Raw genomic sequence first — 24,618 nt, 5'->3', positions numbered from 1 at the left:
TCTTTCCAGCTTCGTCACGTTCCTTGCCCTTTCGCCCATTGAATCCCCTTGTAGGAAAACCTCGCGAGTTGAGAGGGGGGGGAGAGGGGGGGAGAAGCGAGACCCGTGTCCTAGCGCTACCAGAGACTGACAGCTCTGTTGCGTTCCTCGCCCTTTCGCTCATTGAATCCCCTTGTAAAAATAATCTTGCGAGTTGAACTCATGAGGCTTTTTTTACAAGGGGATTCAATCGGCGAAAGGGCGAGGAACGGAACGGAGCTGGAAAGTTAAGAGGCATGCTTCGCTTCTCCCCCCCCCCCACCTGCCGCCCCTCGTTAAAGGGATGGCGGGGAAGGGAACCAGGCAGGCTGCCTTTACCATTGGGGCGAGGTGGGTGGTGTTGGGCCGCGAGGCGTGCCTCTTACCTTTCCAGCTCCGTTGCGTTCCTCGCCATTGTATTCAGGGAAGCCCCTGGTAAAAAAAAAACTGGCGATTTCAAGATGTTTGATTGAACTCGCGAGAAGTTTTTTTTTTTTACCAGCCACTTCCCTGAGCACAATGGCGAGGAACGCGACGCAGCTGGAAAGGTAAAAGGCGCGCCTTGCTTCTCACCTGCCCCAGAAATAATAAGCCTTCCCCTATAATAAGCCCAAGGCCATATTTCGTGGGGCAAAAGAAAATAAGCCCGTCTTATTTTCGGGGAAACACGGTAGTATATTAATGCTAACATTGCATTATTATCCTGTTAGTCAATGTTTTGGCTAACAGGATAATTTGAGAGATTTGGAAGAAATAAATAATAAGTCAATTATCTTCAATACTAAATCCTGAGGTTCGTTTACTATCTATATTTTATAATACATGTAAATCAATCCACCTAAGAAATTAATTCATTTTTTCTTATTACCTGATTTATTTTTATTGTAAAATGTAGAGATACTGAAATCTTTTATTCGAACAATAATATTGAAAACCATAGAACATTGTTTTGCTGAAAAATTATTACAATGAATCACTTTGGAAAATTATAGTAGAAAAATTCAAGCAATTTGATTATCATTTATTATCTCTATTGACATGTTCTTAATAGATTAGTTTTGATAATACAAATGTCATTGTATACATGACTGTTTAAAATGTTTGTATTTTTTTAATGATTAATGATTGTCATTTTCCAATATATTTGCGTTCGTTGGACTTTTTAAAAGTTTGTATTGTTTTTATTCTGTGATGCAAAATAAAAAATACATTTTTTCTTATATGTGTTTACCATAATTCTTTATTTTCATTTCTGTTATTTACATTTGGGTACATTTTGTTGCATAGGTTCACAAAGCAAAAACATCACAATGTTTGTGTACATCCTGTTCCACAAACTTGCAAAAACAATACATCAGTATGGCTGACCTTTGAAATAAATATTTAGGCCACTAGATGGCATGGTTCCTTTTTTATTTCAGTTTTGCTTTATAACAGGTGCCCTTCCAATTCTGCATTCTTGCTTAACTTTTTTCTTCATGTTTTAACTCTGGTCTATGTTTTAAAGGCAGCAGTTTCTTCATCCACAACAGGACACAAGCTATCCCTGTGAAAAATTATACCATATGTGCAGGACCTGTTATTTCTCATAGGAGAATTCCATTGGTTGCAGTAAATTCAGACTGCATTTCTGAGTTCCAAATTTCTTATGAACGAACATAAAGTTCTTCCAAATGAATTCCACCCATTATTACCTCAGGTAGAGTCAAACAAGACTATATCCAGCCTAGTTTTGCAAAGTCAGCCACTACATTTCCAAAATACATGGTGTTAGCATCTGCTTTAAAAAAAAATTGCCAAACATCCCTTTAATTTCCTTGCATTGTTTTATTTTTCCCCCTAAACTAAATTATTGTAGTTTATCATTTGTTCTGAAACAAGGTGATTTTTTTTAAAAAAGTGGAATGTAGCATAATATCTAGCACTGTAACATTTAGAATAATTATCATAGTGAACCCATGGAAATATATAGCTTGTCACCATTTCAAAATTGTCAAGATTTCCCATTCACGATCCCATTATTTCAAGAAGTAATGTCACACAGGATAGGAAAGCTTTTCATGGCCCATCAAATGTTTTGTCTGGTAGAAGGCCTAACTTCTGTACTGCCAATCTTACTGCTTCTTTGTTTACTAAATTTAATAGCTTCTGTTATGTTGTTTTTAAGTGGGATTTTAAATTTTTATATTTAAATGTTTAGGTTTTGTTATTTGTGTGTTACCTTAAACATTGAAAAAAACGAGTCAATAAATAAATAATTAGAACTGAAGCTGAAGTATACCTTTCCACAGCCTGATCTCCCAGATATATTATGTATCAGTTCTTAACATCTGCAGCCTTAAATAATATGAAGGAATAGCCTCAAAATACATTGGAATTGATATGAGTTGTTATATTCAAAAAACCGTTATAACTTAAAACAATTTCTCTCATATCTTTCCTAGATAGTTTCAGAAATATATCTAAGGAAATTAAAATAGAATGTGAAATAAAAATAATGCTTTTTTTCTACGTCAAAACAAAGTTACCAAAATCTGAAATTTTCATACTTGTAACACAAAACACATCTGCTCTTTTGACTGTGGTGTCAAAACACTGGCATCTGGAATAATGCTCTTGATAATGTGCTATTGGTGATGCTGATAATGCAGTCCTGGTGATGTTGTGCAGCAAGTGTATACATGAAATATGCATTATGGTGTACATGAAGGTGATGTACATTTTACTGCCCCTGTTCTCCTGGGCCCACCCAGCAGGATGACTCCCGATTAAGAAGACCAGAACTCTGAGCGTTTAGCATCTGCACTAAGAGGTCTGTAGCTAAGGTGTGGGAAGGTTCCTCAAATCCAATTGTTAGGAGCTGCTGGTAATCGCCTGTGGGCTGGTGACACAACACCCTGTGTGAAGAAAAAGGGAGAAGTCAGAGGTGATCATTATAGCCTCCATCCTACCCAGGTAAGTACTCTGGAGATTGGAGTTCCCTTGGAGTTCCCTTGTTTAATAATTAAGCATTCTTAGGGTATTCCTGTAGAATGCTTTAGAAGTACATGGCAAGTATACTCGCAATAAATGTATTATCTGGCACGAAGTTAGTTGCATATTTGTCTTCTCAAAAGGTGGGTATATTCAGATGAAAATCAGTTTACATTCTATTCAATCATACATTTGTCCTATTCTATTTTCTCATTTTTTTTCTAATACAAGATTTTTGGACGAGCAGCTTGTCTTATTTTTGTATGTATGTTTGACACTATGTCTCAAAAGTCAAAGAAATTTGAAAAGCAAGAGACATAGAGCAATTGAACCGGAATGAATACATGGATTTCTTCCATATCAATACTTTCAGATGGCTGCCTGTTCTTTACAGTTGTACTAACACAATATTCCCAGTTTTTTTTCAAAGTAAGTTGAATAATAATAATGGAAAAATAAGATAGAAAGCACAGGTGGTTTACACTTGGAAGACTACCATCCTTTTGGAGGCAACAGAATATCTATATAGATAAAGTGTTCTCTGGAACCATCAGGTATCCATTATAAAACTATCTTTTCCCAGAGAGAGGTATAGAGTCAGTATTGATCTTTTTACATTTTGTGTTTGAATCTTCAGAAGTGCTTCTTCGTGTATGTTTTTCAGAAAGTGCTTATTGTTGACAGTCAGTCACCAGTCACAGTATTGAATTCAGTCATAATATTGAATCAAGCAGATGGCATCATCTGCATTTGTTTTTACCACAGTAAAAATGAGTGGGAAGTTACAGCACACACTCACAGAGAGAATCAATTTTATCCCACGCCTTTCAAGCACATCCCACATTATATAAATAGGAAAGTGTTTTAGAATAAAATTGCAATAGTCTTGTGGCATGCAATACTCTAAATTTCCTGTGTAGAATACTTATTCAAAATTTCCCATTAGAATGTTTATTAATGCCAAAGACAATGCAAGCTATTTCAATTGTAATTTTAATAGATATAAATCAGTGTGTGCGTGTGTGTGTGTGTGTGTGTTTTCCTTTAACAAATTTGGAAGCATTAATATACATAGAGTTAAAGTACTGTTTCTGAACATAATCTTGGTAGGAACATAGCTACCAAGGGAAAGTAGCAATGATGGAGCATTCCAATGATGGAATGATGGCCTGTCTATTCCACCTTCAAACATGGTTCACAAATGCATGAGTGACTAGTACAGCTGTACATTATTATATAGTTTTATCAGGTTTATCCTTTAAGAATAATATTGGAGATTGGAGATAATGTATTTGAATACCTAAGGAAAATTCTATGTAAATAAAATTTTGGTATAGTGATAGAAGTGATGCTGCTGCAGCATCACAATTACTTAAGAGGATACAAAATCTTAGTTTTCCATCAATGATTAGGACCTCAATTATTTAAGTGCAAATGGATAGCAGTCTTTAGATATCTCTGCAGTAGAAGAGGTAATTGTTCATATAGGTACCCTATTTTCCCCAAAATAAGCCCTCCCCGGATAATAAGCCCAATCGGGCTTTTGAGCGCATGTGCTAAAATAAGCCCTCCCCCAAAATAAGCCCTCCCCGGAAATATTGCAACGCAGCAGCAGCCATGAGGTGATCACGCTTGCCGCCTTCTGCGCCTCAAAAATAATAAGACCTCCCCGAAAATAAAGCCAAGTGCTTATTTTGGGGGGGTCAAAAGAAAATAAGACCCTGTCTTATTTTGGGGGAAACACATATGACTGGTCAGTGACCATTTAAAGTTATGTTGGATCTCCCTTGAGATACCTATAACCTAATTGCCACCCGTGCACACATTTATGGAACTACATTTCCAGCACTTGGCAACCCAATCACATTTATGGCCATTTGCAGTGCCCCATAATCATGTGACTGTGTTTTATGAAGTGGTTGCCAAAAACCAGCATTTATTTCTGGTTTTCAACAAAACTCATCCATAGCAAACAGTTGGTTTACTTAACAGCTACAGCATTCACTAATAACCACTGCAAAAAGTGTTGTAAAATCAGGTCAGTCACATGGGTGACTCACTTGATTATTGTTACAAATTATGACCATAATGGCCAAACTCCATTATGGTCATAGAGTGTGAACTACATGCAGGATGCCTTTAATTCAATCCCAGTTGAACCAACCTTCCCAAGTTGATAGGAAAGATCTCTTCCCATCATTGTGATGAACACTGATAGTCAAAAGAAAACAATGCTAGATTAAAGGGACAAAATAATTCAACCTAGCACAGAGCAAATGTATAATATACAACAACAGGAGGGAGACACGTTGACAAGAACCAGAAGTACAAAACGGGAATAAACCAGTCTCCAAAGACACATGGCTTGGGAATCGAATGTGAAAGTGCATTGGGAGGAGCCAAGCTCCGAGCCATTCCCAAAACATCATAAAGGCATCTTATTGGACACTGATGGACTGATCAAGTGGGGGAGGGCTGGGGAAAGGGGGGAAAGTGTAACCTTTGCACGGGAATATTCATATCTAGCTTTACTTTCGCTGCAACCACTTAACTGTAGTGAAAGAATGTTATCACTTCACGAAAGTTGAGGGTCTTTCTTTCCTAAGAAAGAAGTTGAGGAGTTGAGGGTCTTTCTTTCCTAAAAGTCTATGTTTGGGCAGGTCTGACAAAGTCTTCTGAAACACTACCAATACTAACCAAATATTCTTCAACCAAAGCATCAACCCAAAGCAATTCCTTCCTTCAAGAGAAGTTGTATAAGAATATTATTTAGGTAAGTACAAACTCACTGAAGCTACCTGGTATGCCAGTAAGAGCAGTAAGTGTAAGAGGAAGCAGTCATCTATACATCATCATCTAACTGAAGGCTCAGAGAATTTTGTCAAAATGTTCCTGACCAGACAATCTGTTGCAGCAGGTTGTAAAGGATAACACTCCTGCATATCAAAAACACCCTACAACCACTTCATATCACAAAAGCACACAAATCAATCAATGCCCTTCAAAAATTGTAAATAAACCAAGAGATCCAGTAGCCTAAGAATTAAAAATAGGAGTCATCTACAACATACAATGTAAGGACTGTAACAGCCATTATGTAGGACATACTGGCAGATGATTAGCAGAGCACATCCATGAACATCAACTAGCAGTCAGAAGGCATGACGAAGACCCCTTAATCTCACAACACATGAGCAAATTCAACCACAGTTTCAACTGAGAAACTATTTACAATTCCCCCCCCCCCTTTCAATTTAGTCATGTCAGATTTTTGGAAACTGCCTGGACAAGTTCCTGCAGTTTTCTTGGCAAGGTTTTCCAGAAATAATTTGTCGTTTTTTCCTTCCTAGGGCAAGAGAAAGTGACTGACCCAGATAATCCAGTTGCTCAAAATGGGACTAGAATTCACAGTGTCCCAGTTTCTAGCCTGATGCCTTAACCATTACACCATTACATTAAGTCAGTGTGTATAAGTGTTATGTCAATGGCCTATCCCTAGTTCTGCACACCTACCAGGATAGTACATCAGAACTGTGCTCACTGTCAGGATCTATAGGCACCCACCGTCCTATGGACCAAAGCTTCTGCATTTTCACAGTTGTTTCATCTCCTGTATCACGGAAGCATAGGAAGTAGCTACAACACAAAGATTGCATGGAAGCAGTGAATTGGTTGGCTGATCAGACAGCCTCTGGGAAACTCAAGAAATAAACATTAGTTAAGACCAAACAAAGAATTATTTTGATATAACATGGAGTGGCTTTGGAATGACACTGTTCTTTCATCACCAGAAGTAGAGAAAGGGAGATGTGTTGTTAAATGATCTGTCTAGCTAGGTCCTATCGACTCTCCCCATGTAACTCACTGCTGTATGAGATCACCCAACGTCATTGGATGAGATATCAGTACGCAGATGATAACTCAGCTCTGCATCTCCATTACCAATGATCCAAGTGATGCTGTGGCTGCTCTTTTACAGCGCATGGAAGCTGTGGGAGTCTGAATGGGGGACAACAGGCTATAACTGAACTCTGGTAAGATGGAGTGTTGTGGGTTCAAGGGGCCTTGGGATCTGGTTCTTTATCATCTTTAGTTCTGGATGGGATTACACTCTCCCAGCCAGACCTGGTGTACAACCTGGGGATTCTCCTAGAGTCATGCCTTCTGCTCAAAGATCACATGGCAATCGTGGCTATAAGGACACTTGCACAACTTCATATTGTGAACCAGTCACACCTTTATCTGGATCCGTGCAAGTCACTCATGCCCTGGCCACCTCTCAGTTGGATTGCTGTAATGCATTCTACATGAGGCTACCCTTAAAGACTATTTGAAAGCTACAGCTAGTCTGGAATGCAGCAGCGCAGATAGCCATATGGGCCCTAGGGTGGCACATACAATACCACTGTGGCATCAGCTGCAGTTTACTTCTGGGTCCAATTCAAGGTATTAGTTTTTACCTTTAAAGCATGGGTCCAGGATATCTGAGGAGCTACTTTTCCCCAGTTTGACTTGCCAACCCTATTCACTCCAGTGGAAGGAGCCTAACGCAGACCCCACCTGCTAAACAATCCTGGCTGGTGGGCTCAAAGAGAAGAGCCTTTCTGCTGGGACCCCAACATTTTACCGTAAGAGGCAAAAACTGATCCCACTCTTTAAACCTCCCAGAAGAGTATCAAAACCTGGTTTTGCCAGTTGGCTTGGCAAAAGGCCTTGAGGAGGTGCTCACCACTGGACATAATTGATGGGTAAGATGAAGATCTCATGTCTTGGTTCTAGTTTTTCCTATATAGCTTTTTAAACTTTAACTGCTTGCATATTTATATTTTTATTGTTTGTAAGCGACCCAAAGTAGCCCTATCAGTGAGATGGGTAGCATATAAATTTAATAAATAAATTAAAATAAAATAAATCTCCTCAGTATCTCCAGCAACTCACTATTCTGTCCGGAGTGTTTGATTCCGAGCAGCAGAGCCCTCCAAGATGTCCAGGTTCCAGCGCATCTTCTTATAAAGATTGTGGGGAATGTGAGCAGCTGTGTATGGTGCTGAGATGCAGTAGCGAAAGATGGAAACTTGCCAAGTCTCATTCATCCAAAATTTCCCACAGAAGAAACATGATACGCTGGTGGAGATTTTGAGACAAATATGGAGTGACAGATATGTTTGTGCATGTAAGTAAGAAGAAAGTTGAGACAACAGGGCAGATTGGAAACCAAGAGCAATTTCCTCTTGCTTGGACAAAAATAAATAAATCAGTAACTTTTGAAGAAAAATTATCAATGCGAGCTTAAGTTATCAAAACATAATGGAATCTTAGGCTTCCTTTCAGTATTCCTGAAAATGGGATAGGATCATACTAGATCTAGACATTTTTAAAAAGGCTCTTTAGACGAACTTTAAAAAGCTACTCAATTTTCTGTCTGTTAACAGTCTAGGGCTGTGTTGGCAAACCTATGGCATACGTGCCTGAAGTGGCACATGGAGCCATGTCGCCTGGCACGTGCGCCGTCGTCCATTCCTCTTCTGGGTTTCTGTTGTGCATATGCACGCGATGATCAGCTGGCCTTTGTGCATGCTGCAGTGCCAGAAACCGGAAGAATTGGTCTTCCTTTTTCCAGCGTGAGCATGCGTGCCCAGCTAATAGGCACATGCACATACGTGGCAATAACCGGAAGACTTGCTGGCTGGAGTGCATGTGTGCACCAAAAAGCAGAAGTACATTATCCAGTGTGCGCATGCCCCCTGGGCAGCTCCTCTTCCTGGTTCTGGCCCAGATGAACACGTGCACATGCTTGAAACACACACATGTATGCAAAGTGGTCCCTTTTTGGCACTTGGGGCCGCCCGTGTGCATGCTCCCTTTTCGGAACTCGGTGGAGAAAAAGCTTACCATCCCTGGCCTAGGAGTACTTGAGAGAGCAAAAATACTCCTTAACCGTGTGCTTTGTGGCACATACCAAATGTTGGCTTTATTTGGAAGAACATTTTCTCCAATTCTACACAGTTGAATGATTAGCAAAGATCAATTCTGAAACATTTTTGTCTAACCTTGAATCATCTTGCATTGGTTCATTTGTTTTAACAGTTTTTGTTTTAATTTATATATGTATGTATGTATGTATGTATGTATGTATGTATGTATGTATAGATAGATAGATAGATAGATAGATAGATAGATAGATAGATAGATATAGATATAGATATAGATATAGATATAGATATAGATATAGATATAGATATAGATATATAGATATATAGATATAGATATATAGATATAGATATATATGAATGAATGAATGAATGAATGAATGTTTGTTGCTACTGTTTTAACTTGTATGCTGCCCAGAATCACATAAACAAAATGGACAGTTATACAAATTGAAATAAATAAATAAATCACACTAAGTACATAGAGCTAACCTTTCCCTCATGAGTGCTTTGTACCTGAATGGGTCTGTGTCTTCAAGAGAAACAAAGCTGAAGGAAGCGTACATCAGTACCAGTTGCTCAAGCTGGCAAGCCAATTGCTGAGAAATTTCCAGAAGCTGTGACAAATGGAAGAACAAATGTTTTGAGATTGGAAGCTAAAAACCGAGGTCTTGAACAATGTCAGGCAAATCCTTGAGACCAGGCTAATCCCCAATATTTACTCTGCTAACTCAATTATGTTGTTCCATTAGTTAAAATATGATTTGAGGCTTCATGGGGTGGGTGGTGGGTGGGAGGTGTTACAGCCAAATTCCTCATATCTGAAATCTAAGATAAACACTAAGGCTGGGGTATTTCTTACTGCCTCCTTCCCTCTCAGCAAGAGGAAAAAGCACTGCTTTCAACCAACAATCAGTTCACTACCAACAAAAAAGGGGGAAAAGTGAGAAAGAAATCTGTCTCCTCTTTTTTCTGTTCTGCCACAGAGCTTCCATTGCTTACCCTGTAATAAAAAAAAGTGGTGGTAGAAAGGAGGTGGATTACAAATGGAGGATATCATGATCCAAATACCCAGTCTGTGAATAAAAGCCTATTTTTGGTTTTCTACAGGCAAGCAACACATATTAAGGAGCATTGCTTATAGAGGAACACATGGCATTGGATTAGTATAAGGATGTCACCCTATAGGCATGTTGCTACGTTCTGTGCACAGCTGGAGAGAGGGAGAGAGAGAGAGAGAGAAGGAGGGAGAGAGAGGGAGGGAGGGAGGGGGAGAGAGAGAGAGAGAGGGAGAGAGAGGGAGAGAGAGAGAGAGAGAGAGAGAGAGAGAGAGAGAGAGAGAGAGAGAGAGAGAGAGAGAGAGAGAATGATTGAGAATCTATCTAGTTCTCATTTTTTGCTGCTCAAGAACCTGGCCAAGTATTTCAAAGTTGTCCTCTAAAAGGGAAGAAGCAGGGAAGTGTGAGTGCATGAGCTGTGAACCATCCTTTGAGAACCTTGATAGGCATTGTCAAGCAGTTCTTTGAATAAGGAAGCACCCTTTGCAAGTGTCCCCATACTGTAGACTCCCTGCAGTGCAGAAATGATATGAGGAAGGCTTGCTGGGGTAAGGGGGTATAGAGGAAAAGCAATAATGGGAGGGATGAAGAAATGTTAAGAAAATACTCCTCTAGAAAAGAAAAGACAGACAGATCACCTTTAAGGACAACTGAAACATTGCAAAACCCTGAGTTATTAGAATGATGTGAGAAATGCAGCAGGTTTCTGAGGAAAGTGTAGACTTTCTGCAGCAAGAAAATGATGAAGGAGGAGATCTAAATATTGGGCTGTCTGCTGAATAATAACTAAGCGGCAACAATGTGTGTATTTTGTGGAAATGGTCATATGTGGTCATCTGAGTATATCTGCCTTTTATAGATCTGGGAATCTAACACCCCTACATTGAGAGGCATGTGTAACCTTCTCCATCTAACCTAGAGCATTTTCACACAGTGTTTTTTTGCTGATTCAGAATCAGCTCCAAATTTGAACAGTATTGTCTGGTTTTGAGAGAGAAGTCCCAGCCCTGCTCCACTATAGGTTTGGTTTTGTTTCTGTTTAGAAAACCAAGGAAAAGTGGCAGCCCTGAATAGTCAGTGGGAACTTCGAGATTTACCATTTCCGTTATTCCCCATATCAATTTGCTATCATTCCACCTTTGGAGACTTTGCTAAATATAAAAAAAGTTTTTTTGGATATGTGTGTGTGGGGGGGGTGTATTTACAAATCACCTTCCTTAATACCGCTTTCCCTCATACTAACATAGATTTGGGAAGGGATGGTAGCAAATTATTTCCTTTTTCAGCTGCAAAGGAGAGGGCAGGGTTCTTGTTAGTCTAAGGCCCAATGTGATGTAAGGGATGGGAACATTGATTGAACAATGCTCTTTGCATTTCCCTACTGATTGGCTGAAGACAACACTGAATGCTCTCTGCACATTTTCAACACTTGTAGTTGGAAGATATGAATATGATTGCATGTATCCGTTGAATAACTTTGGAAATATTGGAAACTGGGGAAGAAGTAACACATTAAGCTTATCAATGATCCTGTTACATCTAGCTGCTCAGTTTAGTGTCCCTTTATTTGTTTTATCCAATTTATCTCAAAATGTTCCCTCCGAATATATTTATATAGTTTCTTTAAGATAGAGATTGTGTCTTTTACGTTTAAGAGATATTTCTTTATGAAAGACAAATGTAGAACAATGATAAAAATGATAAATACTTTGATAGATAAAAAGTTGAAATGACATTGTAATTTTGGTCCTGCACACAAGAAGCATCTGATTATAGGTACAGTATCACTGAAACGAATCTGGAATGAATCTCAATTACCCTCCACAAACTAAAGCTATAAGAACTTTGAAGAGTTTTTCTATTCTGGAATGTATTTCTTCTCCCATTCTCCAGTTAGTTCCATGAAGATGTAAACAGAGTAATTTTCTCTGCTTCCCCCCCCCCCCCCCAAACCAAGGGCTTCAACGGAAACACTCACTCTTTTCCGGACTGGCTCCTGTGGAGGTCTTAAATAAGGTGTGCAGCTGCGCGCTGTTGATTCCAAATAGTGGAAATATGGCTGGCACATCTGCAAAAAGGTGGGCATGGCTTTGGCAAACTGTTCCTTCTGCATTCTGTCTCTGCTGAAAATAGGAGAGCACTAAAGTCAAGGAGAGCCCCTGCCTTTACTCCCTGCTCAGCACTATTCTGTGATACACTTACTAGTGCTACTACACACAAACACACTTGGGGCATATATATGATACCGTAGCAACAACTGCAGGCTGGGTTCAAAATCTGGAAGATTCCTCTTTTTAACTGAGGTATGGTAAAGAGCTTGGTAGAAGAATCTATGGATATTGCTGCCTTTGGCCACCACGATGCCTACTGGAAATGAAGCAAGGAATCAGGAATGAAGTGCCTTACATACTATCCTAATGGGAAAAATAATACAGAAATGCTCTCATATCTGAATTCCTGCCTTACCTTATTCAATGCCTTCCCATGCTTTTTGATATTGCTCTTTGAAACAAACCATAACTATAACAATAATTTTTTAAGATTTTTAGAAAAACAGAGTTTAGCATGTTCAATTCATGATTTATCCTATTTTGAAGAAGGGGTCTAAAAATAAGAAAAAACTCTGGGACAAAGTAAAAAGTAATGGATGACTTGGCATTATTAAGGGCTCCCTTCTGAATTACCAATCAGAAACCAAATATTCAAATCATGACAGATACCCAAACATAAAGAAGAGTTAGATCTGAGTTTCATCCAGATTAATCTAAAGCAGGCATAAGGTAGATACAGATATTTTTTCTTAATTAATTTTGAAGACATAGGCCTTTTTGCTCTGTTGAACTACTTTTTAATGCCCTTGATTTGGTAAGAAACTACACCAGCTGTCATGTTGTGGGGAGGGGATTATCAAAACAGTTATGGTATTTTAGACTTCACAATAGTGTCACTAAGCCAGCCCTTCATAAAATATATGAGACAGATACATAAGAAAGAGACAGGACTTAGATTACATAGTTGCATCACCATCTTGATTTTTTTTACCTATCCCATGGATGCACCTGTATACCAGCAAGAAATTTGCTACCTTCATTGCTAATCTACCTCTTGCCTTTATTACCTGGATTCACTATTGCTGCTGGTGACCTGATCTCCTCCAAGTTAATGGATGACAGAAGTTTAAGTGTCTTGAGGCTACCCTTGGATAGTGTTGGAGTAAGTGCAAAAATGTTTTACAGCAAAGGATGACTTATTCTTATATCATAAACTGGGGATTAAATTAAAGAAACATCATGGAGGAAGAAATGCATACTGAACAAGCTCACAAGAAGTCCAAGATCTTCTGATCAGTCATATTTACTGAAGTTAGCAAACCATATTCAAACAATCTCAGAAATTGCTGTTTCAAAAATAAGCTCTACACAGAGAAAAAGCATTCGGGACTTATTGCATTTCTCCTTCCTGTCTGCAAGAGAAGAGCTGCTGGGCAGATTGAAAGCAGTTGTGTTCCTTCCTTCCACTCCTTTGGAGCGGAATTGCCAATATAGCAGCAGCTCTCCTGAAAAGAACAACCAAAACATTGCTGTGCAATAGAGAAGTATGAACTACATCAATAAGTAGATATAGTTGTGTAGCAATATGGAGATATAGAAGATAGATATTGTACAGAAGTGCAAAGTAATACGGTAGAAGTGTAGCTGTAGAACTAAGAATACTGGAATAGAAAAACCTAATGGGGAAAATAGACATGGCAATAGTAATACATAAGTAGTTAGAGTGAAATATAAGATATTGGCCAAGAAATAAGACCTATAATAAATAAGACAAAGATATAGAGGGAAACCAAGCTAAAATTCAACTAGCAGTTATTCAAAAGCACCTATAACACTGTCCAGCATATCAAACTTTTGGCTCCCTTTTTGGGGTGGATTGGCTGATTTCCATTTGTCTTTTGCTTTTGCATCTGTCATATTTTCTATTGGGTTGCTTGTTATTGTGAGATGCCCACAGAAACAATTTCATAGCCAGATTTCACTTTGTGAGATTTATTTTATTCTTTATCTAAATTCCAAGATCAACAACCTGAAGCTTGAGACAAAATGCACACTTTTACAATAGAAAGATTCGAGCCCAGAAGTCTGAATTGAAATCATTTCCATCTCAAAACAGTTCTATTATTCTTTTGCTTTTGATGGAGGAATAAAAAGCCATTTTATTTTTGTTTATTTTGTTGTTTTGTTAACATTTGGGTTTCAGAAATTTTTGATCATATATTTAATTTCGCCCCTGTAGTATCTTCAAAACTCATTGAAGTTGAGCTCAATTCCTAATGGTCATGTTCATATAGTTTGCTTTGGTAATAAGGTGAAAGTACTTTTGCATTCATATTTATTTTCACTTTTCAATTGCAATTCTATAGCTGTGGAATTTCCTGGTGGCTTCTATCTAGGTATTACACAATCCCATTAAGATTTTTGAATCAGCCAAGGTTGGTTGGTGCAGACATGTGCTGGGCATTGCTGCTTTAGATATTATATTACCCTTGGCCATGTTAAAATAATTAAAGTCATGAGTTTCAGCATCATGCTGTCTGTCAAAAAGCTGCTAATATTTCCATATCTTAACCCACCTGTACAGAAGGTAAGTCTGGAAGTCCTCTGCTTTCTTCAGCAAATATTTCAATTTTTCAGTTATTGGAGCAAGCAACTTTTCTAAAGTGATGTTCATTTCTGACGGAGTCTCAGGCTGTGGTTGAGCATTGCTCAGCCAGTGAGATTCTGCAATTGTAGGAGATATAAGACATAGACCTGGACTATGAGGACTGAGACTCGGGGTGCCTTCAGGGCTAGATATTGGGATATCCAGAGAGCCATCTGAGAGACAACTGTACCCTTGCTTACTGGCCATCTTCAATGACCTGCTTCAGGCAATCTGCCAAGAAAAAGATAGGGAACTAAACATCTAGATATCTTAAGTATCTCCAGAGTGCTACCAAATAAAAATGGAAATCTCAAAATAACAGCTTTACTTTCACATGCCCCTTTTGTTACTGAAGTATATTGATTAGTATTATGATCATGACTTTGAGGTTTACTGAATGACCATTGACACCTGTAATTCAATGTATCCTATCACACAATTTGTGAATAAAATTGACATAGCAAATTCCTTAAAGAATACAGTGGGTACTGCATTACAGTGGGTATTGTTTTAAAGTAAATGATTCAAATTATTATTATGCATTTTTTTCAAAATATATGTGTAGATCAGATGAGTGACACAGTGGCCTAGAGGTGAAGACTCTCACCTCCTATTTGGAAGATTGAGATTCAATCCTAGGTAGTTCAATCCTGGATAGTGACAGATGTTTCTCTATCAGGGCATGAAGAGAAAATATCTGCTGTGAACTTCGCATAGGTGTCAGGAAGGTCATCCAGCCAGTAAATGCTCAGATCCATTCAGTTGCCCCTGACTCCACCCCAAATCAAGGGATTACAGGGTTGTAAAAAGAAAAAAAATGCATACACCAGCCAACTGAAAAAGAAAAAAGAACATTGGAAGAATATCTGAAGGACAGTCAAGAAGATGCACTACAGCTAGTATATGAAGGCTTACTGGGTACTGGAAAGATCAAACCAGCCTACAAGAAAGACCAACCAAATGAAACTAGAAAAAACACATGCCAAGGAAGAATATTACATGACCAGCACATTTAAAAAAATAGGCAAGGCAGATAGATCTGGCAATGGCTAAGAGAAGGGAAATATAGAAAGTGACTGAAGTGCTAATTCTGGCTGCAGTAGGCCAAGACTTAATGAATACAAGACCAGAATTGAGATATAGCAACAGACAGCAAATGCCGCTTCTGCAAAGAAGCTTAAGAAACGATGGACCACCTAGTTAGCTGCTGCAGGAAGATTGCATAGACTGACTATAAAAACAGCATGACAAAGTAGCAATAATGGTGCATTAGAATAACTACAAGAAATACCATTTGCCTGTAAGCAAGAACTGGTGAGGCCAAAGTAATAGAAAAGGAAGAAGCTAAAATGCTCTCTGACTTCAGAATTCAAACAGACAAGCATCTGTCATATAACACCCCAGACTTAACTTTTGGTAAGAAAGAAAAAAGTCTGGCAAGTGAACATTGCAGTATCTGGAAACAGCAGAATAAAAGTGATAGTAGTAGAGAAACTCATAAAATGCAAAGACCTGAAAACATATGTAGAATAACTGGAAAAAGAAATAGAGATAGTAATAGGTGTCTTAAGTACAATCCCAAAACATCTGCCACTTGAATACTATTAGCATTGACAAAATTACCACCAGTCAATTGCAAAAAGGCAGTTTTACCTGGAACAGCTTACATCCTGATGATAACCTTTAACACCATCAAGTGAAAATCTCTGCCTATTCTAGATTCTAGTTCTTGGGAAGTATTCAATATGTGGATAAAAATGTCAAAACATCTAATGCCAAAATGAAACATAAAACATGTTTAACCATCTGGCTGACTCTATGATCAAACAACAATAACAACTCAAACCAGTTACAATCAGAATTAACTCTAGACAGGGTTTGCAAAGTGGATTATAATGCACATTAAATTAAACTGTGATACATATGTGGTTTGGGTTATTGTAGTGACCTTTTGAAGTTACAACAGAACTAAAAAAGTGACTTACAGTCTGCCCATTTTTCATATGACCATTGCCGCATCCTCGTGGTCATGTGATCAAACTTTAAATTATTGACAACTGGTTCATATGACAGTTGCAATGTCCCAGGATCATGTGATCACCTTCTGACAAGCAAAGTCAATGCGGAAGCCAGATTCACTTAACAACTATGTTATTAACTTAACAACTACAGGTATTCACCTGTGGCAAGAAAGATTATAAAAAGGGTCAAAACTCATGTAACAAATGTCTCACTTAGCAACATAAATTTTGGGCTCAATTGTGATCGTAAGTCGAGGACTATCTGTAATACTGTTGTTTATTATGTGACTGAATTAAAGTTCCTAATAAGCCTTGAGATAAAAGTAAAGTTTGATTTGGCAAAGATGTGTATAATAGTGTTCTATTTTTAAAGTGACAAACACTAGTTTACCTAAACTTTGCTCTCTCGGGAAATTATAATTTAGTATCTACAAGGTAGTAGACACAGACAGGAATACATGAAGGAGAGAAAAAAATAGCCCTGGAAAACAGATTCAGCAAGTTATGTACCATTTGGAAACCAAACTTTGAAAAATAACAAAATTTACTATGTTGCATCCGTGACCAATTTTCCTTCTGGTATTGTTTGCTCATATTTGAAAACATTAAGATATTGCCTCAATGGGAACCATAGATAAGAAGATAAAATCTTCAACATAATGCAGAGGATTCAAACTGTGTAATAAAGGAGATGTCACTATGAAGAGGAAATCTTGGGGGGGGGGAAACAAAGACCCACCTAGGTTTTACAGAAGATCAATCCACGGACTGTTTCAGTTGGAACACTGATGCTTAGTCTTGGCAGGGTTAGACTTTTCTAGAAGTCAGTGACTGTTAAGGTTTAAAGAGAGAATCTTAACGGTTCCTTCCCAGCCAATAGATTTTGCCTTGACCACATGTTCTGTCCAGCAGGAAAGGTTTCTACCTCCTCTCTTCCAAATACTTCGGAGCAAATGCACAAATATTCAGATATTTGCCTGATTTGTGTGGTGTGTATCGGAGTTTTTTGTACCTGTGTTTCAAACCTACTGTATTTCTCTGGCCCACTGGCCCTTTAGATCAATAACTCCAATTACCTTCCTTCTTATGTAACAAAGATTAAGTTCACAGACTGAGAAAAATGAAGGTCTTCCAAAAATCTGAGAAATAAAGATGGACTTCGTCTAACTCTGTAAATTCTCAAGGCATAATCTTACGTAAGTATAAAGCAGTGAAGTGCTTTATACTAATGTTGAATTTGTTTTTGAAGTGTGCCAGAAGCAGCAGGACATTTTAGAAGGAGGACATTAAAACATGCCTGGGGAGAAATGTGGGGGAGGGGGGACAGTTGAAAGTGCCGTTGCTCATCCATGCTCCATGCATAACGGTTGCTAAGGCATCACGGATCCATGGTCATATGGAAAAACCCACATTAGTGTATGGAACAATGGCTATCAGGGAACAAAGCGTTCAACCTTCATGGAACTTTAAATAAGGTTCTTGGGCTCTTTGATGCCATGTGACCACATTTGTCAGCAACAGAATATTAACAGTCTTACCTACTTCCCCGTTATAAATGTGCACATTTTCTTTCTCAAGGTAGCATGAGGTAGTTGGTGACTAGCAGCAGATACCCTGGGCCTTTCTCCTTCCCTATTGGCTCTCAGCACTGACAGTAGCAGTACCTGCTTTTTATTTATATTTATAGCAGTACCTGGAGACTAAAACATATGAAGAACGGTTGCAGGAACTGGGTATGTCTAGCTTAAGAGAAAGAAGGACTAGGGGAGACATGATAGCATTGTTCCAATATCTCAGGGGTTGCCACAAAGAAGAGGGAGTCAAACTATTCTCCAAGGCACCTGAGGGTAGAACAAGAAGCAATGGGTGGAAACTAATCAAGGAGAGAAGCAACTTAGAACTGAGGAGAATTTTCCTGACAGTTAGAACAATTAATCAGTGGAACAGTTTGCCTCCAGAAGTTGTGAATACCCCAACACTGGAAGTCTTTAAGAAGATGTTGGATAGCTATTTGTCTGAAACGGTATAGGGTTTCCTGCCTAGGCAGGGGGTTGGACTAGAAGACCTCCAAGGTCCCTTCCAACTCTACTATTGTATTATTGTATTGTATTATTGCCTGACTGTCCCACAATGATAGAATTTCTGGAAAAAGTTCTTGACCAGATGAGCACAATAGGAGCTATTCTGACCATATATTCTAGCAGGCACAGTCTTATGCACGCAGTATTTGGCTTATGTTAAACAGGATGGTTCTGGTACAAGCAGCCCTCGACTTACAACCACAAACACCATCAGAATGTCCATAGTTAAGTAAGGCAGTTAAGTGAATCACGCCCAATTTTACAACCTCTTTTTGCCACGGCTGTTCAAGTAAATCACTGCAGTTAAGTGAATCACATAGTTGTTAAGCAAATCTGGCTTTCCCCATTGATGTTGCTTGTCGGAAGCCAGCTGGGAAATCAATGGCCAACCCCAGGACCCCAGGATGCTGCCACCGTCGTGAATACATGCCGATTGTGAAGTGTCCAAATTATGATTATGTGACTGTGGAGATGTTGCAACAGTCATTAGTGCAAGAACTGATCGTAAGTCACTTGTTTCAGTGTCATTGTAACTTTGGTTACTAAGCAAATGGTTGTAAGTCCAGAACTAGGTATACTCAGTTACTGCATTTATTTGATCACCAAGCCAAGCAAGAATCACTGGACATGTTATAGCAAAATGCATGTCCTTTGTTCATTTACAGCCATTCATTTAGTGATTGTTCAAAGATAACAACTGAAAAAAGGGACTTATGACCTTTTTTCACATTTACAACAGCTGCAGCATCCCTATAGTTATGTGATCAAAAGTCGGATGCTTGGCAACTGACATGCATTTATGACAGTTCACACGAGATCCCCTTTTGTGACTTTCTGACAAGCAAAGAATGTAGGGAAGCCAGATTCACTTAATAACTGAGTTAATAACTGCAGTGATTCCTTTAGCAACTGTGGCCAGAAAGGAAATAAAATGGGGTAAAATTCATTTAACAAGTATCTTGCTTATGAACTGAAATGTTGGGCTCAAATGTGGTCGCAAGTCGAGGACTACCTGTAAAAACAGGAACTTAGTCTAACACACATCCTGTTTTGTTTTCAGGAGAAAAGGAAGCTGAATAGCCACTTCTCATCTTTCTTCATAGAAAAATGTGAAGTTTTAACCTGGGAACTAACTGTGTTTCAGATTATCTGTTTTGTACTATGATGGTGTTGTGTGAGTCACACATGATGCAGATTTTTGTAGTGATGCAAATAAGATGTACATGTGAATCTGTCTCCAAGTTCAATCTTATCTTCAAAAGTACTTCTACGTAATGAGCTTTTACAATCATATTTAAAATTCTGTTATATACAGTTAATGAAAATATGTACCATTTTTCAATGCAACTTAGTAAAATAATCTGAATAATCTGAAAGAACTTTAAAAAGGATTTACTGCCATCTAAGTGGGCATAACAGTGATATTTCCCCCCCAAAAGCTACAAAAGAAAAACATCCCATTTTAAATGTTATTGAAAGTTTTATGACCTGAAGAATCCTTTGAAGAACTAAAAAAAATAAAAGCACCCAGCAATTTAGCAATCATTTTATATTATGGGGAAATTTCCATGGAATATATGTTTGCTTTCTTGTCTTTCCAGATGTTTCTTTAGGGTGTGTGATAGACCAGTATTTTCTAGCAAAAACATGAATGTGAACATTTCCAATGAGTGTTGAACTCCTTTTTTATTTTTTAAGGAACTCTAAAATACTTCAGGAGAAAGATTCCCAGATGTAGATATTTTGTTATTAGCGAACTGGCACTAAACTGTGCCAGTTTCACAAACTGAAACTGAAATTGGCAGAAAGATAAATATACAGATAACAGAAAAATCTCATCAGTTAGGTGCCTTATGGCCTGCTTATTTATTTTTTAACTTTATATTCTCTAAATTAATTCTAAATGAACATATTTAAGATAAAGTCAAAATGTTAATTTCTAATTAATTAGAAATTTCCCATCTTGAACCTATTAATTTCCTTAGATTCTACAACAGCAAATGCCAGGGTTTAAAAGTTAAGAATTACCGTATCGGATACTGGCAATTTATGTTATAAATTGCACTCATTCTAAAATATCTCTACTAAATTGTGTTTTGGAACTTTTTTTTTTGCATCAATTGGAAATAAACATGTTACAAAGGATATGTCCAGTATATATCCACTTTTCTTCCTTAATCATGCTTTGTTCTTTTCAGCAGCCAATGGTGAGTGGGGAATGGTTGCTAACATGAATAAACATCTGATCTACATCAGTGGTGGGTTCTGGATCCCATTGCAACCAGTACGGTTGCAACGGGACCCGGCGTCCTCCACATGAACACACATGGTGTGCACACACACATGCGTGGCGTGCGCATGCGTCATACCTTCCAGCGATACCTCCGCAAGCCTCCACGATGCTCCAGATGCTCAGCATTGAAGGCTTTAAAGGACAGGTAAGGACCTTGGGCGGGCAGGTGGGCCCTCCGGAGCATCATACCGGAACGGTACCCAGTGCTCTGGGCAGGCTCCGGTACACCCATACCAGGGCGTACCGCCTGCAACTCACCACTGATCTATATGGTCTAATAGTGCAAAACATCCAGAAACCTACCACTAAATATCTATTGATTTTCTTCCCATCTCTATTAAAGATCAAAGTTCCTGTTTAGAGACGTCTTAACAGATCTTAAACAGATGGTTAGGGACACTCTCCATTTGGTTACTTCTATCTGGAATGCTGCAGTGTGTTGTACAAGGGGCTGCCTTTGAAAAGTATCCAGGTACAAAATGTATCCACGCAAGCAAACCTGGGCACTAAAAGAACTGCACGTGTAACACCTCTGCTATGCAAGCTGCATTGATCTGCTTTGGGGCCAATTCAAGATGTTGGTTATGACCTTTAAAATCCTACACAGCACAGGGCCAGGCTAGCTACAAAACTGTCTTCACCCCATCACATCAGCCCATCCTATCCGGTCAGGAAGGGAAGATATGTTGCAGGCCCCTTAAGTTAAATAATGCTGACTAGCAGGGTCAAGGAAGAGAGCCTTCTCTGCCATTGTCCCCACTGTTTGAAACATCCTCCTCTTTGAAGGGTGAGGTGGGTCTCCTGGCTTTTTCACAAATATCTAAAAACCTGGTTCTGTCATTTCACTTGGAGCTCAGAGGAGCAGCTGCGGGGCTGATTAGGAGAGCCCTCTTCTCCTTTTCAATTAACTTTTAATGTCAACGTTAGCTTTGGCTCTGTTTTAATTTTTCATTTAGTTCTGTAACCTTTTATTTGTACCCTCCCAGGGAGGCTCCCTGTGAAGGAGAAGGGCGGTTCCTAAATGGGATCAATAAATGTTTATTATCATTCTCCTAGCATTGAGCTTTGCAGATTAGGTGGTATTTCTCAATCACCTCCTCCCATTTCCCTAACAGCAGAAAACCTAGGACTGAAAGAGAACGCTGGATTTCCGTCTCGGTTGCATATTTTGCGGGGGTTGGACGACGTGATGCTGCAGCTACCCAATTCCTCATGTTGTTAATATCGCCGGAGCCGATTCCATTATAATTTATATACAGCCGCAACCATCTCAGCTCCGGGTCCGCTTCCACCAGCCACAGCTTCAAAATTAACTGAGGAAGGTCCTTGAGAGGCAAACGCGTATCTAAGTCGTACGTCAGCCGGGAAGGCGAAAGCTCTACCCAACTACTCGCCCTGAGCGGAAAGGAAACCCGCCGGGAGCCCCGCCTCGAGACTCAGCGGAGTACAGCGCCGGGGGAGGGCGCGTTTACCTTTGCAGGAGGGGAAGGTCTGCAACGCTGTAGGGTCAAGAGGTGACGGTAAACTGCAGCTGTTTGTTGCAGCAACTGAGTGGTTAAAAAGGCGGAAAAATGGGGCGCCTGGAATTATGCGCCGCTTCTGTAGGCGCCTTCATAGAGTTTAGAAGGCACGTGCGTTTCCATGAAAGTCTCGCCGGCTACTCTTACTACTGGTTGAATTTCACAGCCCGGAAGATGGTGAGGCGACCTTAGCCGCAGCCACGGCTTCAGCAACATCGCTCTTTAACTCCAGCCAGCAAATTTCCGGGAGCCGCAATGTTCCCGGAAGGGTCGGGCGAGGTTGAGAATCGAAACAATATATATTTAAAAAATAGCTCTTAAGTGAAGCGGTGCGGCGAGCAATTCTCTTTCCCTCCTAACCGCTTTCAATGCGCCCTGCTTTTAGAGATGCTTTTGCAAGCAATCTTGCAACCAGCCCTCAAATGTTTCAGACCGGAAGCATGTTTATATATATTTGGGGAATGCTGGTGGAACATCTGCTGGAAAAAACTAATTGCTTTCAGCATCACTGCTTATTTATTCTTTTACCTGGACCTTACCTTGTTGTCAGATGTGTACATCATCATGTTAAACCTCAAAAGATCAATTGGTTTAAACGCATTGCATGACTTTGGGCTAGTTTTGTTTTAGCCCTTGGCCGACCCAGGATAGCTTTTGGAAAGACATGGTAGACGAGTTCTCTTTATGACCTTGTTGAGCCCCTGGAGTAATGGTGGGATATGAATCTAAGGGGCTGGGCTTGGTGATTCCCCTTCCTGTCTTACTTAATGGCCGGCTTTGTAGTCTCGATACGTAAAAAAGGGCCAGCAAAAGTAGAGGCGACTCCTCCCTAGAAGCTGTCTCTCGTGCTTCAAGCAGATTGAAAGCAAAACCCAATAGGGTAGATTGCTTAAAAATCCAATCCTCAGTGTCTACTCAGTCTGAGTAGAGACACTGCACACTGAATTGCAGCATAAAGGTTAATCACCACCACAATCTCTTGATTGGGGGTCATTTCAGTAACAGGCAAGTGGATAAAAGACTTACCTATGTAGACATTTAAATAGCTTTTCCCAATAGCACAAGAGAGATAGTATTTTCCTCTCACAAATCATAATCCCTTTGCAATAAAGACTCATAATTGGTGTTGTGCAGTTATTACTGATAGTGACCATATCATACTGTCATACAATATAGGCATCTATATAGGAGAGTGGGGATTAATAAATTAAAGGTCCTCGGTGTGGAGAAATACTAATTTATTATTTCAAACTTGGGTATCAATCTTTACAGGTAGTCCACAATATACAACCACAGTCAAGACCATAATTTCTATTGCTAAGCAAGGTGGATGTTAAATGAATCTGGCTTCCCCCATTGACTTTGCTTGTTGGAAGCCAGCTGGGAAGGTCGCAAACGATGATCACATGACCCCAGCATACTGCAGCCATCTAAACACATGCCAGTTGCCCAGCGCCTGAATTATGATCACGTGACCATGGGGAGTCATAAATTGCTTTTTTCAGTGCCATTGTAACTTGGATTACCAAACGAACAATTGTAAATTGAGCTACCTGTGTATGGATTCAGCATTTATTTCAGTTACCCTCTACAGGTAGTGACTGCCTTGTTTAGTGACTGCAGTTACTATGGTGATGAAAAAGTAATTTTACAATCTTTGCAGATCTGTAAAGCAAAAAAGAAGAAGATGAAATGTCATAATTCAGTGGTTAGAGTGCAGTACTGCAGGCAACTTCTGCTGACTGCCAACTGTCTGCAATTTGGCAGTTCGATTCTCACCAGGCTTAAGGTTGACTCAGCCTTCCATCCTTCCAAGGTGGGTAAAATGAGGACCCAGATTATTGAGGGCAATATGCTGACTCTGTAAACTGCTTAGAGAGGGTTGTAAAGCATGGTAAAGCAGTATATAAGTCTAAGTGCTATTGCTATAAGTAGTCAGTTTCACTTAACAACCACTTAGCTTAAGAACCAAGTTGCTAGTCCCAATTGTAGTAGCCAAATAAAGACTACTTGTACTTAAATTGTA

General features: G+C 39.3%; 1 protein-coding gene and 1 long non-coding RNA gene across 7 annotated transcripts; one reads left to right on the top strand and one right to left on the bottom strand.

Annotated features, from left to right (window-relative positions):
• Nucleotides 1-1,176: 1,176 nt before the first annotated feature.
• Nucleotides 1,177-23,650, bottom strand: LOC309392968 (UPF0575 protein C19orf67 homolog). Of its 6 annotated transcripts, none has more exons than XM_081954663.1 (7): nt 23,132-23,650; nt 14,607-14,908; nt 11,958-12,102; nt 9,438-9,538; nt 7,930-8,115; nt 6,505-6,627; nt 1,177-2,915 (listed from the first exon to the last, which is right to left on the bottom strand). In XM_081954663.1, the coding sequence occupies exons 2-7, from the start codon at nt 14,882-14,884 to the stop codon at nt 2,741-2,743; spliced, it is 1,008 nt and encodes a 335-aa protein (XP_081810789.1). In that variant the 5' UTR covers nt 14,885-14,908; nt 23,132-23,650; the 3' UTR covers nt 1,177-2,740. The 6 variants fall into 6 exon arrangements, with proteins under 6 accessions (XP_081810789.1, XP_081810787.1, XP_081810786.1 ...); XM_081954661.1 differs by lacking the exon at nt 23,132-23,650 and adding an exon at nt 18,237-18,333; XM_081954660.1 differs by lacking the exon at nt 23,132-23,650 and adding an exon at nt 17,438-17,532.
• On the top strand, nt 17,574-20,302 carry LOC309393009. The gene is made up of 3 exons (XR_014175523.1): nt 17,574-17,689; nt 17,796-17,894; nt 19,840-20,302. It is a non-coding gene; the product is annotated as an uncharacterized lncRNA (long non-coding RNA).
• Nucleotides 23,651-24,618: the final 968 nt, after the last annotated feature.

Source organism: Natrix helvetica (assembly GCF_964273705.1).
Source record: "Natrix helvetica genome assembly, chromosome: 1".
Classification (NCBI taxonomy): domain Eukaryota; kingdom Metazoa; phylum Chordata; class Lepidosauria; order Squamata; family Natricidae; genus Natrix; species Natrix helvetica.
This window is presented reverse-complemented; position numbering and strand designations above follow the sequence as displayed.